Here is a 17,409-nt window from a genome sequence, read left to right on the forward strand (position 1 = left end):
TCCTCTCACTTCCCTCAATCAGGCCAGAGGGACACAGAGCAGCTGACTGACGCTAGCCTGGAAAGCTAATGCCAGAAATAAGCAGCAGGCATAATATGACTGTTTGAAATAGGGCACCCAGGCCCATCCCTGTCTTGTCTGAGTGCTCTGTCGTGTTTTGTGTCTGTGAGCCTCACTAGTGTGCCCCTGTGACTGAGCGCCAAAGGAGGACCAAAAAATAAAAAAAGAAAGAAACAAAGAGTCAGAGAGAGAGAGAGAAAGAGAGAGAGAGAGAGAGAGAGAGAGACGCCCAACATTTTCCAGATGCAGGGTGCATACTGTAAGCACACAAAACAGAGATACCAGGACAAGCCCGCACTGCACCACTCCCAAACACACTTTATGAGGATTTCATACCCTAATGGAAGGCTGATTAGTGTGGAAAGACTTCAGTGTGGTGCACCCTTTTATTCCAGTGAAGTAAACAACACTACATCTGCAGTGGAAGTCTGAAATACAGTCAGAGCTTTGAGAACATTTTTTTTTTTTACTGCAGCTTGACCAAATCCTGGAATCCACATGCTTTTGGTCAATGTGAAATTGTAAGAGATTGTATAAATGCCATAGAGTTCTTGCTGCACTTGTGGCCTCGAAAAGAATACCAAAAAATATCACTGTTGCACTAAATCTAGATGCTGAAGCCCGTCTATGACTGCGTGGCCAGTTTCTTTCACTGTATGTGCTTTTGCCCTCCTGCTTTTTTCCCTGAGTGGGTACTATACAGTATGTAAGCTGTACTAGTGCCAGTAGCACTCTGCTCCTCAATGAGTTCCAATGAATGGGCACAAAGCTCTCCCTGGGGAGTGCACTCGTAAAACCGTCACACTGGCCTCTAAATCAGCGGGCTGGCTCGCCACTGCGGGCCCCTCTCTTCGTTCGTTTCCTCCTTCTTTCCCCTTTCTGTCCCTTCCTTTCCTCTCATTTCCTGCTTTCTCCTCTTCTTTCCTCTCCTCTCGTCTCCTCTCCTTGCTTGAGTACAGCTGCCACACAACAGGGAGTGGGTGGTCAAAATAGAAATACGCAAATATCACAGCCTAAACTGAGCCTTCCATACAGTGTGTGGAGACGTGGGCCGGTGTCATGTGTCTTACCTTCCAGCAGGTCTCTGGCCAGACCCGGTTCTGCCCCTGTGGACCGAACAAAGTCTGACAGGACCGCGTCCATGTCCAGAGTCATGTGATCATGTGTGTGCGCTGCCCAGGGTGCAGCGGAGGCCTTGGTGGACGCCAGCCTTCACGTTCTCATCTGGAGAAAGAGCAAAGAGAAACACAACATGTCTTAAACACACCTCCTGCAATGCAATTCAGCTGCACTATCAGTGAAGCCCAGCACTCACTAAACCCTGTGAGAAAACAGTTACTGGTATTAATCTCACTTATTCACATCCTTGCCAATGGTCTCAGTCTGCTTCTACTGATGTGTAATGCTTCATAGCTCTCATGCTTCATAGTACTGTGAATAGCACTCCACTCCCACTGCTCCTCCCAGCTCTCACTAATGGTCATAACATGATATCCAGCAGCACAGATGTAATGTCAACAACACAGCCTTATCCAGGACACACCTGCCTATTCCAGCAGCTTTTGGCTGCCCGCCCATGCTCATAACAACACTAAACCTCTTCCTGCCACCAAAGGTCAGCTAGGGGTTGCTGGGTACGATCCAGTATCTTCAACCACATCAGCACTCTGAGCCGGACTGAGAGGAGGGATGACTCACTGTTGTTTGTGGCGCTGGTCAAAGAAGTGTGATGTTCTTTATTATGTCCTAGCTGAGGACCGTGTTTACATCACGGCTACATAGCACCCGGCCTCTAATGATCAACATGGATTGCCTTGCGACAACGTCATAAACAACACTTGCAAGACGCACGCAGATTCACTCCCTCAGCCCGGGGAATGTGAGAGTATATGCATAGCTTCCATTCCACTTGAGGCTGTATGGGTGTCCGAGGAGCGCAGCTCATACCATTGTGAGTGAAGAAACAAACACCCACAGGTTTAACGCTCTGACACCAGGCCTCTGTATGTGGACCAGAGGTCGGAAGGCTGCCCCATTCCTGGGATCTGACACAGGAGGGGAAGCAGTGCTGGAGATCGACAGATACCCTGCTACTGACTCTGAGAAGTAAAAGGGTTCCAGCTCTTATTAGCGCATCATGTGATGGGACTGTCCATCAGACGCTGGCTCGCTGTCATGAATGGACAGACACTCTGCTCTGGCAACAGAATTGACTCGACAAAAAAATGCTGTTGTTTTCTGCTTCCGAGGCTAAAGAATATTTAAGGATTAGTCTGTAATGTTTACAACTTCTCGCTTCTCAATAGCATGAACATGATACATATCTATATCCAATGGTAGAAACTGAAAGTGTTGAACTTGAAAAATCCACTAATTGAGCACTGATCATCTCCACACAAAATAAAGCCTCTGCTAAAAACAAACAACACTTTCCACTGAACAGCTGAGCACTGCTTGATCCCTACCATCACAGAGAGAATATCTTTGCTCAAGACCCAGCAACTTTAGTCTTTATCATATGCATTATTTATGGGTCAAAGCTGCACTTAAGCTGTAGTTTAGCTGACCTAGTTACTGTCAGCCATTCGCATTGTGTTGCATGTGCATTATTGTAGTGAGAGAGAGTTTCATCACATGCAAGCTATGGGAAACACAGGGCAGTCAGCTGTAGCCAAAGCACAACAAAAGTTCATCAGGCCTTTGAATGAGACCATGAGATCACTGGTAATGCATATCATGTATGATAAAAGGTGACCTGATCATATGACATCATCTCAGGGAGGCCAGGCAATAGTTTTAACTTCTCTTTTGGACAGCGGCGAATTATTTGTCATGTTATAAGAAATGAAAACCGGTGTGTAAGCGGGTCGTTGTCCTTTGACCACCGCAGAGACAAAATACATGTGCATCATTAAACTCTCTTGGGGCAGACACTTAACTCTGAACTGAATAATAGGCTGCCCCATGAAGTGAGAATCATGATATTGCTTTGCAGGGCAGAAAGCAATGAGTCTACTGGTGAGAAGAGAGACATGGAAGTAGCTGAACATTACAAGCCATGACCTAATCTTTTCCCATGAGAACAAACCTATTCAAAACATTTTCCCTGTGGGAGGTCATTATGACTCAGAATCATCCTGCTGTGTTTTTCTGTCTGATGTAAAACACCATGTGGGCCAAAGAAACCTGGTACTGTACAGACTTTGCTTAATTATGATGAGTGGATTGCAAATTTGTCACACAAAAGTTCAGAAAATATGAAGACTTTACACCACCAAATTTGGACTTAATTTAGCAGCCATCGGTGACGACAGAGATGCCTCTGATTCAGCTCCCTTCGGTTTGCTATTAGTACAGGAAAACAGGTCAAACGTACTTTCTGTATTTTCACTGAGGTTTGTTGAGAAGCCATCTGATGACCGTGGGACTGTCAGGACCAGACGGTGCTCTAGTCCATGGCTTCAGAGGCAGCCGAGGGAAGGAAGACACTGGGGAGGCAGAGAACCCTGAAACACACACACACACACACACACACACACACACACACACAGACATGTTGGAAGACATCCTTTTGAAACAGGAACTGACAGCCCTCAGCTCTGATGGGCTTCGTTCAGCTCGGAGCCATTGTAAAACATCCAATATACACTTAACCTGTGACCACTTCACTGGAACTTCTTGTGTCATATAGCAACCACACACTTTTCAACTTTTCAAGAATTATATTACTTGGCATTTGCATTGTAATCCTGAAACAGTTAACATTTCATTACTGTAGATCAGTTGAACATTCTCTCTCTATTAGAACAATGACGTGTTGCCTCTGGTTTCTAAAATCAATTCTCTCATGTGATATAATGCTTTTAGAATAGCTGAGCAGGCTTCACTCTGCTGCCTCATAACTGTTATAAAATCCCACTAAAACAGAGCCTCTCGTGGTTAATTGCTTAATTCGCATTGGAAAAATTATTACAAGCAAAGGAAATAGTCTGTAATGATGACTCTAATGGTCTAATAGTCACTATCTATGCTGTACAATGACACTAGCAATGGCAGTTTCTCAAAGATAAACATAAACAGTCCTTAACCTAGCAATTACTCTGAGAAAAAAAAAATATATATATATATATATATATTGTATAACTTTTAATGTCCTGCTTTCAGAAGTTATTCACTTAGTATTACCTCAGTCTCTGCTTCATTCTAAGATGCAGGTGTATGTGACTCCACTGTCATGGTCATGAAAGTGCAGCGCTAGCTTCACAACGTCTGCCGTTATGTAACACAGCGCTAACAAATGCTGATGCCAGTAAAGGTAGAGAAGGTCACAGTTGGGCTGCTCTGCACTGAGATGATCCTGCATGGCACAGTAGACGAAGTAAGATGTGCTTATGGAGTGCGTGCGGGGTGGGGGCATGCATATAGGGAGGGATATACTGAGACGAGAGTGGGCACAGAGTGCACAGGCACAGTGGACATTTGTGTCTCATCTCCAGCTGGCCACAGCAGCCCACACCTCTCTCTCCAGAACACGGAGAAGTGCTGAGTGTCAAAGCCTTCATGAGCAGGGACTGAAATATCTTGCAGTGTCGTGCATAATTCAAGTGAACAGCAGAAAGGTTCACATACATTTCCCCTTTTTATTTGTAAAAGATAAAAAGACAGGTGGAGACCAGCCATAGGGTGTGCAGTTCATAAGGGGAGGGGAGGAAACTAAAGGGTGGAAGGGAAGGAAAGAGGAAACACTTAAAAAAAAGGCAGGTGAGGCCAAGACAATTGAGTAAAACAATATCTGATTCAAACAGTGCATCAGCAACAGACGTACATACTAACCCTTTTAGTTGGTATTTCACATTGTATTTTTACAATCTCTCTCACACAGCATTTCTGACAATGGCTCTCCCATGGGACTTTTAACAGCAGACAGATTTGTCACTAAAAATGACAGCACTACAGGTTCAAGAGGGAAATCAGAGGAAGCTGACACATAATTATTGGTCTTGTAGGATTAACTAATTATTCTACTCTAAAGAAAATTAAATCTGGATCAGAATCTTAACTGATTTAACCAAAAAAAAAAAAAAAAAAAAGTCTGGGAAGCTTCTCTGGCGCAGCCAAATAGTAAAAAACTAATTACGGTAGTGGAAAAAAAAACAAACTAAAAATACAATATGCATCATGATACATGGTCACGGATACAATTTGTATCAATACACTGCAATATTCTTCTGAACTGAAGAAAATGTATAAAGACAGCTTAAAAAAAAAAAAACAAAACACAAATTACTACATAACTCCTGTGTAGACATAAAATATACTAAATGTTTTATAGCAATATGATAAATTGGGTGACAAAGTGACTCAAAGTAAACTAATTAAAGACTCACATTCCAGTTTTTAGATGTCATCAAAAATAATACTGTGATACTCAGCTGTAGATATAGTGTTGTCATCAATAGCATGACCACAACTACCACGTCTTCAGCCTTCCCTGCTGACACCTTGGTGATTGTTAGAAGAGCCTCTGGTAATTAGCCTGAGAGCATGTCCTATTCAGGTGAGAGATGAAGTGAAGAAGTCCACTGTAAGCTGTACATTTCCTCCCAAGGCAAACCACAAAGGTGTTGCACCAGAAGGAGGGGAGAGTGCATCTTTGCAACCAGCTACTTTCTGTTTTCGTGGTCAGCTGTTTCTGCGGTTCTGCACCCTCTTCTTTTCAAGCTGCTGTTCTTTCAGACTGCTGAGGAGGACACCGTTATGGCGTTCATACTGGAACTGAGCCAAGTTGTGTTGTCCTCTTACCGTATGCACAGCACACACACTTAGACACACACACACACACACACACCCTGCATTGTTTACCACTCATCATCCATTGACCCCAGAGCATTCTGCCTGCCGTCCCTCCATATTTACGAGGGCACATTTGTAGACAGTAAAAAACAGAGATGGAGAGCCCGTCTCTTAATCATCTGCCTGCACAAACACTGGAGGACTGCCCGCTGACTTCTTCAGGATCACTGTACACAGGAGTAATGGTCCACACACACACACACACACACACACACACACTGCAGCTCTACAGTATGGAGGCCAGGAACATCACAGATAAAATACTCATTTTTACCCTATTTTGTATAAGACACTAATATGCTGTCATAAAATAAAATCACATCTACCAAATCATTTTTCATAAATAACAACAATGATTTGGACACAAGCATGAAAAAGTCTGTATAAAAGCCTGCAATTAATGAATCGTGGGTGTCAAGGAGAGCTACTGATAGCAATTTACAGCTGAAATTGATAAGTTGAGTACCAAAACAAAAATAAATAATTACATACATAAATAAACAGATAAATAATAAACACACAGTACTTTTGTGTGGTGGCAGAGACCTATTTATTTATTTATGGCAACATTTGAACTGAACTAGCCCACCAAGTTTCACATGAACACTTGCAAGTGCAGGAAATCACAACCCCAAAGCTTGTGTGAATTTTACAGTTCGAAGGGTGGTTATGGTTGCCGAAAATATCTCTTATAAATGAAGGCTGTGGGAAATATCGTCTAATTAGCAATTTTACATTTTTTATTTATTTTGATTCGGAGAAAAAACTTATCTTGTCTTGCTGAATAAATACAAAAGTTCTAGCTGCCTGGTATGTATATGTTGTTGTTGTTTTTTGCTTGTGACAGCACACTCACCCGTTCCTTTCCAGTAAAATACCACTTGGACTTTCTCTACATCAAACCCACTCAGTCAGTCAATATATGCAACTGGTCTTTTCAAAGTAGATGGAAAAAAAGTGTGAAATGTCTCACTGTGACAGAAACTACAAAAGACTTTCTGATGACAAATTGCAGGCATCTGTTGTTGTGCAGCTTTTGCGTAGTACATTGTCGTGGTCTTTTCCGGATAAACGTTCTGATGTACTTTTACATAATACTGCTCACTACGCAGAAAATGTTCAGACGTTTGCAAGTGTCGCCTGGCATGCGTTGATTTTTTTTTTTTTTTTTTTTTTTTTGACTTTTTAGACAAACATCCAGGATTTTGCTTTGTGTTGCTTTGTTTGCTGGACAATCTTTTGACGCTAAGCGGGTAAAACGTGTTCACTGTACACCCTGCCCCCATTTCCGGTGGAGGTGTATGAACAGTTTGTGGAAAACCTGCCACCCTTCCATTACTAAGATACACGTTTCACTCAACAATTACCTGGACACAACTGAACAAAAATGATCTATTCTTTTCCACTGAATCTGTTTTTGTTAATTTCCAATGACATGCCCAAATCTGCTGTGACAGACATAGTGTACATTATTTAGAGACAGATCAGAACATAATATTAAATAGTCACAACACTGAAAAGGTTTGTATAAAAGACAGGTTTAAAAAATTAAAATAACTCTCAGGTGAGCAAAATTGCAGTTGAAAGCCACTGCTGCTGCATAATTTGAAGAGAAAAGATGTGATAGGAACATGAAAAAAATATTAGCAAAATATATTACAGTTCACACACAATTTAAGAAGTCAAGAGCTGAAGCGATGGACTGAATGTAACTCAAACAAGAAGTCTGCTTTGTATCTTAGCTTAAGTGATGAAAAAAACATAAAAAGTTACTCTTTACATATTACAACAAGGAGGACATTTTTGTTGTGTGAATGAGCAGAATCTCACACCAAAAATCTTAAAATGTCTCACTTGCTTTTAACAATGAGACACATTTGCACAAACATGGGCTGAAACAGAAAATACTTAAATATTTCTGCGCCAGGTTTTGCTGCAGGTTTGAAAAACGCCATTTCTCTAAAAATCAGTGGAAAGAGATTAAATCAAATCTTTCTTTTCTTTAAGTAAAGCCGAGGCAATACTCTCCAATCAATCACCAGTTAGAGACTTTTATTGGACCCACTTTAACGTTCATTATTTAACGGATAATTCTAGTATTTCTCACCATGGGCCCTATTTTTCCACTTTTTGGAAATGACTGATAGGGACACAAATTTTTGGAATTGGTCCAGTATTGAGCAAGATTGCTCAGGCCGGCCGTGAAATGGGCTGCAATGTAATATACACGGGGCAAGTTCGCTCGTCAAATTACGCGCACTGAAAATGCTTGTTTTTGCCATTGACGGGCTCAGATTGTTATTATTAGTGTCTGACAGCATTATGGAAAGGATCCCTCTGCGTTCTTGCTCAATAATGGACCAGTTTCAACATTTTTTGTCCCCTATCAGTTCTCGTACACCAATTAGAAACCTAGAAACCTTCAAACTGTCATGGGGGAAGTGTTTTGTCGCACCCTCCCCTATGGAAGCACCAATCTCAATTCCAACTTGACAAAGTGTAAAGCTGTTCGGTGTGAGGAGTGGATGAATTGTTGCTTTATTTAAGCCTGGATCTCACATCATGGGGAGCTGCTGCTTAACCTGTCAGAGGCAGACCATGTGCTGTCAGAGGAGAGCCAAGCCACTTCTTCATCAGGCTAAACATTTTGGGTGTAGGCTGCCATGCCTTGGCAAAATAAGTAGCAATGCACAATAATATTGGCACATTATCGGTATCAGCCGTTATTGGCTTCAAAATGAAACACCAAAATATCAAGCTGAGATGAAAGTCTCTGCCGATATGACGTGCCGATATGCCAATAGGTCAAATTTGCCCTGGTTGTGGTTATTATCAGGATTGTCTCAGGGAGAGCATCATCCAAGCTCATTTAAGTAGGATGAATCTTAACAGAAAATGTTATATAAAAATAAATATGGCAAGTTTTACACAAGCTAAGTTGAAGTACCTTTCTTGTTTTGCCCACTGAATGTGAACATTTTGAAAAGCATTGTATTTTATGTCTGCATCTGCCAGTGAGCCATCACAATAAGAGGAGGAATAATAATATATTAAATCTACCACAGGAGAAACTTGATGTTCTGTACAATTAGGTAGAAAAAAAAGTGGATATATTGGTATCGACACTGGCAATCTGCCAAAAGTGCTGGAAAATATCTGCATATCAGATGTCGGTAAGAAACCCAATATTGTGCATCCTTAAAAATAAGGCTATGCCTTTACTGAAGATCAGAGTACAGGTCACACAAATCTCATTTACTGATGTGTGGTCTGTGTGATGTGTTGCTAAAGAGTTGTGGCTAATTGCTTTTCTGTTGCTGTGAGCTTTCATATGATGTGTACTCTTTTTCCTCTTTTTTATACTGGCGGCAATAAGGAGCACAATACCATATCATAAAGCTTATAAATAAGTCAGTTGATCTCTGTGACTTGCCAGGGTTAGCTCACCTCACCACTCCAAAGTAAAGTAGGCAACCCTGCTCAACTGAATCAGTGCGGAGAAACCTTAGACCTAATTACACAACAGCGGGGAGAAAAGTGTCTGGCAAGGGTCACACTACAGATGTGGGCCTGCTAATAAAAGATTTGGATAACAGAACCTCATGGAGTCCATCCTCTGTTGAACAGAACAGTCTGGGTTCTCTGAGTGCTCGCACAGAGAATGAAATCTTATGTTTTGGCTCAAACAAACAGCTCTGTGAGGCCAACTGAGGTCTCGCCATCAGTGGGTGAGACGAGCTGTAGTTAGTCAGGCCAGGCACAAACAGGCTGAAACTGCTGTGTTCAGCACCGCTACATAAACACTCCTGTGCATGACTGCGTGAGTGCACTTACCGTGCTTTATTGTATGTTCCCCACTCAACATGTTTACCCATCTCAAAGCCAACAAAGCAAGCGCTTCCACGTAGGGCTGCCAAAAGACAGCTAATAAAAGATGGCATTCTCTTATTCACATTCCTGTGCACACCAAAATGTCAAGCCATCCTCTCAGTAGTCTCGCATAGCCTGACCCATCACCATACTTCATTTTAAAATGCTCTGGCTTGTTCTTTAAACCAATCACAATCATCTTGGCCAGCAATAAGCCCAGGATGCAGTGATGGTGCCCTTGCAAAACAGCATTGGGGATTAGCGGAAGGGGAGGAGAATTACAACTGAAATAGTCGGTCGATGGCAGGCTTTTACCTGCAGTCTACATCCTGTAGGTCAGACTACCCTCTCAGTTATGGTCCGAGAGTGTGCTTTACAGAACGAGAAAATACTTTTTTGTTTGTGTGTGTTTTTGCCAAAAGATGATATGGCAAACACTAAAAGCCAACAACACGCTGTAAACATTGCCGTCTTATGGTGTAATTTACTGTAAGTTAAAAAAACAACAACACAGAAACAATGAGAACAATGGAAAAATGCTGTTATACTCCACTCTGGGTAATAACATCCTCTCAGTGGAGAAGTTTGACAAACACATTTTCCAAATTCAAGGGAAACAGGCAATCTCCACCTTGCATGGGTGCTGAATAATCAACACGATCCATTAGCATGCCTCATAAAACAGCACACTCAAGTGGCATGGGAAATTCATGTAATGTGATATCACAATGTCTCGCCAAACTACACACTAAGCACTTCCGCTTTTTTCAAAGTCCTTGCTTGAGAGCACAAGATTCAATCAGTGAATTTCAATGCAGAGTGAAAGGACCACTTGCTATTCAGCCTTCATATCAATCAGTGAGCCTCAATCTCTGTCCCTCCTCCTCCTGCAAGCACAATGGCAAGCTTGTACTTGTGGTGATTGTGTGTGCATGTGTGTGTGTTTGTGTGTGTGTTTCTCCAGCGCACCGGGCGAATATAAGAGTAAACGTGTGCATGTGTGCGTCTGCATGTCTGTGTGTACGTGTGTACATGTATATACACTGTCATCAAGTGGATATTATTATAGACTCTGCCTGTGGAATGCATGACTGTCTCAATCAGTCCCTGCAAGTACATATTTAGTACAGGGAGGGCTCTTCACCAAACATCAACTCATCAAGTTAAGCCATTCTGATTTTTGAGAGCTCCATCTCTGTCTCTCTCTCTCTCTTTCATCACCACCTGGGAGTGTGCCACGTCTCCTTTGTCCCTCCATTCTGCACTCTGTTCACTAAAGGGACTCTTCCCTGCCTTCAAGACCCATAGCTTGCATTTTCTTTATGTGACCTCAAAGAACCCTGGGAGATATCAGTCGCTGCGGAATCCCATGTCTGCCCATTTGGAGAAAGAAAAAAAAAGAGAGAGAGAGAGACACAGGGAGACAGGCAGACAGAGAGATAAAGAGCCAGGCAGATGGAGGGATCCTCTCTCTGCAGTGTGTCAGACACCAGCCCCACCTGGTTGAATCGAGGCAACAGAAACAGTATAATATTCCCGAGTCCTGACCTCTAGACGGGTCTGTCTCAGCACTACATGCATGCTCTCTCTGTTTCCCTCTTTCTCTCTCTCTCTCACACACACTCCCTCTAAAAACCTAAAGAAGACAGGCCTCTGTGGCCCTTTGTGCCCTTTACATACTGAGAGAAATATGCTGTTGGAAGCAATAATGTCACTTTACATCTCATTGCTGTGCTGCACACAGCCAGCGCAGCATATGAATGGGCTGGAGAAACGCTGTCAATTTGCACTAAAGGCATCATCACATTAATATCTGAGGTAAATTTCAATTTACGCCGCAGTGGACAGCAAGGGAAGTGCGTTATGTATATATCCAAGGGAATCCTGTTCCTCGAAATCTTTTCAGTGGGTTTGATGAATGGTGAACGTCAGGCTACATGCCAGGACAATCTAAATTTGAATCTATCAACAGGACGAGAAATTATACTATAGCTCCCATACCACTCAAAATATGGTTTACAGGCACACACGCTGCAACAGCAACATTCAGAGCATCATTTAAATTCTAATAGCAGGCGTCAGGATTGACACAAAATATAGGGAATAACTCTATCTAATAAAGCAATTTTGAGACCAGTAAGTCTTAAGCTTAACCTTACATTTAAGTCAATCTCTGTTCAAACAGAGCTGCAGACACAGCTCAGCTGTGTGTGAACACAAACAAAGAGCTCGTTGCTGAGGGGCACAGGAGAAGAGCATAACCCCTTAAAATGTCAGTCCCTGCGGTCCCCCCTCCATAGTGGCCAATACCTCTTTTCCTGGCTGGCCTCTCTCCAGCAGAGTGCCACAAGCACACAGCTGTGACCAGAGGTCAAAACCCCTCCAAGGCAGAAGCTTCTGGGCTTTGCGTTGCTATAAGCTATAGAAATGTAAAAACCTTCCCTTCAACAGTACGTATATAAATTACACACTTACCAGCGTCTGTCAGGTATATTAATTACAAGATGAAAGGGGTGTTTCAAGGGTAGGAGCTCGGATGTTAAGAATACACAGATGTGACGTAAAGAACTGCTTGCTATCTGAATATTCATCTTCTAATCCCACGTGAAATGAACAGACCCACTAGCTGAAGCCAGCTGGTGTTGCCTATTTGAGTTTGTGCTGAGGGAGAGCGTCCTGTTGAGTGTTGAACCACGAGCTACAGACGCACAGCTGAGATTCTACTGAGATGATCTATTAGAGAATCCTTTCCCCCCTTACATGTTCTTTGCCAACCTCAACCCTTGCAAATTTCTGCCAACACACATGATTTGGTTTGTCTGTAAGATATCATCACCTACATATCAGTGATATCTGCAGGTAAAGATTATTACTTTTTACATCCAAGCTCAGAGGATGTATACAGAGTAGACTGCAAGTTGGATGTTTCCTGGACTGGAAACATCTCTGTGTTACAAAAGGACACACACACACACACACACACACACACACACACACACACACACACACACACACACACACACACACACACACACACAAAGTAACATATAACAAAGCAGCTACTGTACCTCATGCTCCACTGTCAACCTGATTATTTCATTTTGGTACCGTTGCACAGAATGAAAAAAAATAGGAAAAAAGCATGCAGTGCACAATGTCTTGTCATCTAGAATCATGTGCATTGTGCTGCTTCCGCTTTCTTAACAAGCAGCTACCCTATAGCATACAGAAATATCAGCGAGGTGATCAGTTGAAACTGCATATTGCACATTTTGGAGTTTCAATCACAAAGCAGCACCTTTGTTTGACACTGCCAACCAACAGAATTTCAGAGGCCCCACATATAGGAAAGGATACACAAACAAGAGCCTTTATAGAGGATTGTTATACTTTAGATAAAGATAATAACACAAAACACCTTTTTCCTTGTAGAAAAAAGGTCTAAAAATCATTAGGTTTCCACTCAAACATCCAATAATTTTCAGTCTATGCAACAGGAATGTTGAACTTTCCTTGATTGGTTTAGCCTAACCGCCATTTTGGTTGTTAGCAATGATCAGGAAAATTGAATGAGTAACAGTCTCATCTTACTCATCAGCTACTGTCAAGCTTTCCTACAGTAAAGCACTTAAATCCCAACTGCATAATTGCCAGAGTATTGCAGGTCTCGAGGGTCCTTCCACAGATGTTAACAATGCTGTTTTTAAGAGTTGCAGCCTGGTGCAGACACCTAAGAAAGCTGTGGGAATGACATAACAATTAAAGGTAATAGACTATACAATCTGCACACCTCACTACAAATAACATGCTTTCACAAAAAGCTAATTTGGAAACAATGCTCACTTGAAAATCAATGTCAGTCTGCTACCAATCCCTACCCTCAGGTTAGCACAAGCCCCAAACATGGAGGAGCAGGAACGAGGAGGCTTGGCACCTCGGTGCTGATGTCAAAGCTACTGAAAAAGGAGCAAAATGCAAGTGAATTTATGAAAACTGGATGTGTTGATGACCACCTAGCACTCAAACAGTGGAATAAATTAAAGATACGCAAAAAAGAAAACGATACAGCAATCTCATTTTCCACAATACTATATTGATTTTCTCAGCTCTTGTATCAATATGCATTGTTTATGCAATTCATTTTCATATCATACTATGTTTATATTTTAGTGCACTGTGTTAGGGTGCGTATACTGTGCTATTTCTGCTTTAATAAACTGCAATTTGAATTTTCAATTAAATAATTCTGGTTAATTTTGTCACCCAATTTGTGATATAGCCTAATGTGTTGTATTTTAGCAGTTTAGCCAGGTGTAATAACAGTAGGCTGTATTTTGAGCTCTATTTATACGTTTAGTCAATTCTGTAGAATATTCCAATGTATCTTGATAGATTATATTGTATTATATTATATTATATTATATTAAATTATATCACTGTATGTATTATGTTATGTTATGTTATGTTATGTTAGGCTATGTTAGGCTATGTTATGTTTTAGTGTGTTACCAGCACTTGGTGAAAATGGGAGCAATAAATGGAAAGCTTGACATGCATGAAGTCACACCCTACTTAAGAAAATAATCTACCAAAATATACAGCAGATAGGCCTGGACATTAACAAGAGGTATTAAACATAGAAATAAAGGCTATTGAAAAATATGGCTGTGCTGTAACCACTGACATTTAGTTATTGTTGAGCAAGCCCTAAATAGGATTTCAAGTGCGGGTGTTCTGCTTTGGGACGAGATCTTACAGTTGCGGGCAAAGGACAGCAAGCAGACCTGTGAATGTGGGTGGGACAGGCACACAAAAGCAGTGGGTGAAGGGGTGGATGCAAGATGAATAAAACAAACCTGTGAAGACTTCTACCCCAACTGTGGAGCTGCTTGGCGACTTAGCAGGAGTCTGAATGTGAACCTATATGTGCAGCTACATGAGTGGTAATGGAAGGGATTGTTTGAAAAAGAACTGTATTCCCAGAAACTCCTCAGTGGATAAATAAAGGTCAGCAAAATGCACTGTCCTTCCTGACCCGCAAGTTGAACCACAGCTTCTCACATCTCTTCCTCCTCATCCGTGAAGCCATGAGAAAAGGGCAAATGACCTCCCAAGCGTTGCGTGAATGGGTTTAATTTAACACTTGATGAGATGCTCTGTGTTCACGGAGTGGAGATGAAACAAAGGCAAGAGGCGCAGAGACGAAGCAGCAGTGCATTTTTCTCTGTTTCGGAAAATGAATGACGCATAGCAACCTGAACAGCGCTACTGCTCTCTTTTTCTCAGAATTGTGTCTACCTTGCATTTCCCTTTTAATACCCCCCCTGTGATGGGAATAAACAGTGGGTCCAAACGGAGATACATAAATTTCCAACAAAATAGCCTGCTGCAAATTTCTGCATAGAGAAAGGGGCCAGGCCTCTTTTTCTGAATGAATAAAAATGACCTATGGGAGCCTGTGGGAATCTAAACTGAGTCACCAGGGGCATCCCGTGCAGTAGTGTCCTGTTTGACTGAGGAGCTGCTGGTGATTTGGGGCAGGAAAGGGGGGTGGGAGTGTTGGGGGGGTGGCTTGTGCCCACTGGGCCTTGTGGGAAAACTGTTACAATGGCAGACGACTCCAGAGGAGCCAGCCTGCTGAGCCTCAGCACCCAACAAGTGAAGCAACACAAATGCAAATAGGTGAAAGCACACACAACCACACACACACACTCACCCACACACATGTACACACAGTCACAGAATGGTGTGCCATAAGGTCCAATTCCTGTTGCTGCTTCTGTAACACTGGGATAAAGATTGAAGAAATTGGGCTTTCCCTCCCTGCGTCCCACTCTCTCTCCATCTCACACATACAAACACATAAACACACACACACACACACACACACACACAAACCACACACATGCACAAAACAACCCTCAGTATTTCCCTTTCCGAGTGTAACTCTTTGAACCTCTCTAACTGGTATCGAAAGTTCACCCAGAGACACAGTACTGTCTTAATCTGTACGTAAACATGCTTATATGCCAGTGTTGTAAACTAACACTTTTTCAAAATGCATCACAAAAAGCCTACATACTGTACAGTCAGAGAAATGTGGGGCAAAGATAAACATTATAACTCTGGTTGTGAATATTACTCAGAAAATCATAAATTTTAACTCTATAAGGCTAATAGGAGCTTTGACTATTAGCTTCTAATCATGCATGTTATAATAATGTACTGAAGTGGCAGTGGCAGTAGTGCATAATAACTATTACAATGAATGACCTTTTCAGAATATCTTCAGCCACAAAAACTTGTAATTATAATGTCAACAATTTAAGTCAAATTGTCTCACATAGTGCTATATGAGCTCAGCATCATCTTTTCAGAACTAGGTAGTGATGATGATTGAATATAATTAAACACAAAATGGCACTCTACATACAAAGGCATATAATCTAGTGGCTTCTAGTTGTGTTTCAGCCCATAGCTTGTGGCTTTAGCAAGTCTCAATTCAACACTTTGACCACTCAGTGTCAAACGATGGTCTAAATTATGCTATGAGCAGTTCAGCATCACTTGTCATAATCCCTGCGGGATCCCCTTTTGACAATTCAGACACCAAAATCTGACAAAGAGGTTAAACAAGCTCCAGCTTTGCGAGAAAACACCATTAAATCTAGCTTTACAGTGGAATAACAGCTCACAAAAGGAACTGAAAAACAAGAACAGCATGGTTGCTTCACCTTGCTGACACACTTCTGTTTGTGGCTGCAGTCTGCACCAATATATTCAAACACAGAGTGTAAGGATTCATGATATTTGCCATGGAGGCCTACAGCTTCATTTCTATGTGACCAAGTTTGCTGACTGTGCTGGACAGAAATCCTTAAAAGCACTGATCAAGCCCCATATCCTCCAGATCCACACATGTTCACAGTGCAGAGAGGCCAGGAAGGTGAACTAATCATTACCTTCTACCGTCCCCTATTTTGATGTGCATGAAAGGAGCCCCTCTTCCTGCCTTCATGGCCTCCAGCTGACCTCCCTCTGCCTGCAGACAGAACACTTAACATTGCTTCCCCACCTGTGGAGATGTCTGAAGAACAGGGCCCACTTCAAAGCAGTGCAGTGATTGGGTCATGATTGCCATGGGCCACTTGACTCATTTCATCTCCTCTCAAGGACTAAACTTGGGGGGAATCAGGCATGGAAAGATGGAATGCTTTTGAAAGGCAACAGTACATTTTAGCCCCCTTTTCAGGTCTTTCTTGTGTCCCACATGATGGTTTCGTTTGACAAGAACCTAAAATTAGGCAAGAATCTAGATTCCAGTGGGAAAACACACAGATCCATTACTGAGTCTTCTGGAACATCTTGTTTAAGTGTGAAGTGAAAGCATTTTTTTCCCCCATAAAGCAATCAAAGCGTCTTTGTAATGATAGCTTATGAGGGTAATTTCTCTGTGAAGGTTTTTGAAGTAGGCAATGGGAAATTGGCACAGATGTTTTCAAAGGAATGTCATTTTGTATCAGTCTAGGAGCAGTTTGATACAGCCGCACTGCCACAGTGACATGAAAGCCCAACTGGGTTCAACAACAACCGTCATCTCTGCTCTGCTTTTCTCGAGCTAAATGC

At 42.0% G+C, this 17,409-nt stretch overlaps 1 protein-coding gene across 1 annotated transcript in view; it reads right to left on the reverse strand.

The window, feature by feature from the left end:
- otud7a (OTU deubiquitinase 7A) overlaps positions 1-17,409 on the reverse strand; it is a 37,850-nt gene that overhangs the window by 19,129 nt on the left and 1,312 nt on the right. Inside the window, exons 2-3 of the mRNA XM_030054527.1 lie at positions 3,437-3,566; positions 1,131-1,284 (exon numbers count right to left, since the gene is read on the reverse strand). Of these exons, the coding sequence (XP_029910387.1) occupies positions 1,131-1,215 (85 nt within the window). The 5' untranslated portion in view covers positions 1,216-1,284; positions 3,437-3,566. The remainder of the gene's footprint in view (positions 1-1,130; positions 1,285-3,436; positions 3,567-17,409) is intronic.

The sequence above is a fragment of the Myripristis murdjan genome, chromosome 6, assembly GCF_902150065.1.
Source record: "Myripristis murdjan chromosome 6, fMyrMur1.1, whole genome shotgun sequence".
In the NCBI taxonomy this organism is placed as follows: domain Eukaryota; kingdom Metazoa; phylum Chordata; class Actinopteri; order Holocentriformes; family Holocentridae; genus Myripristis; species Myripristis murdjan.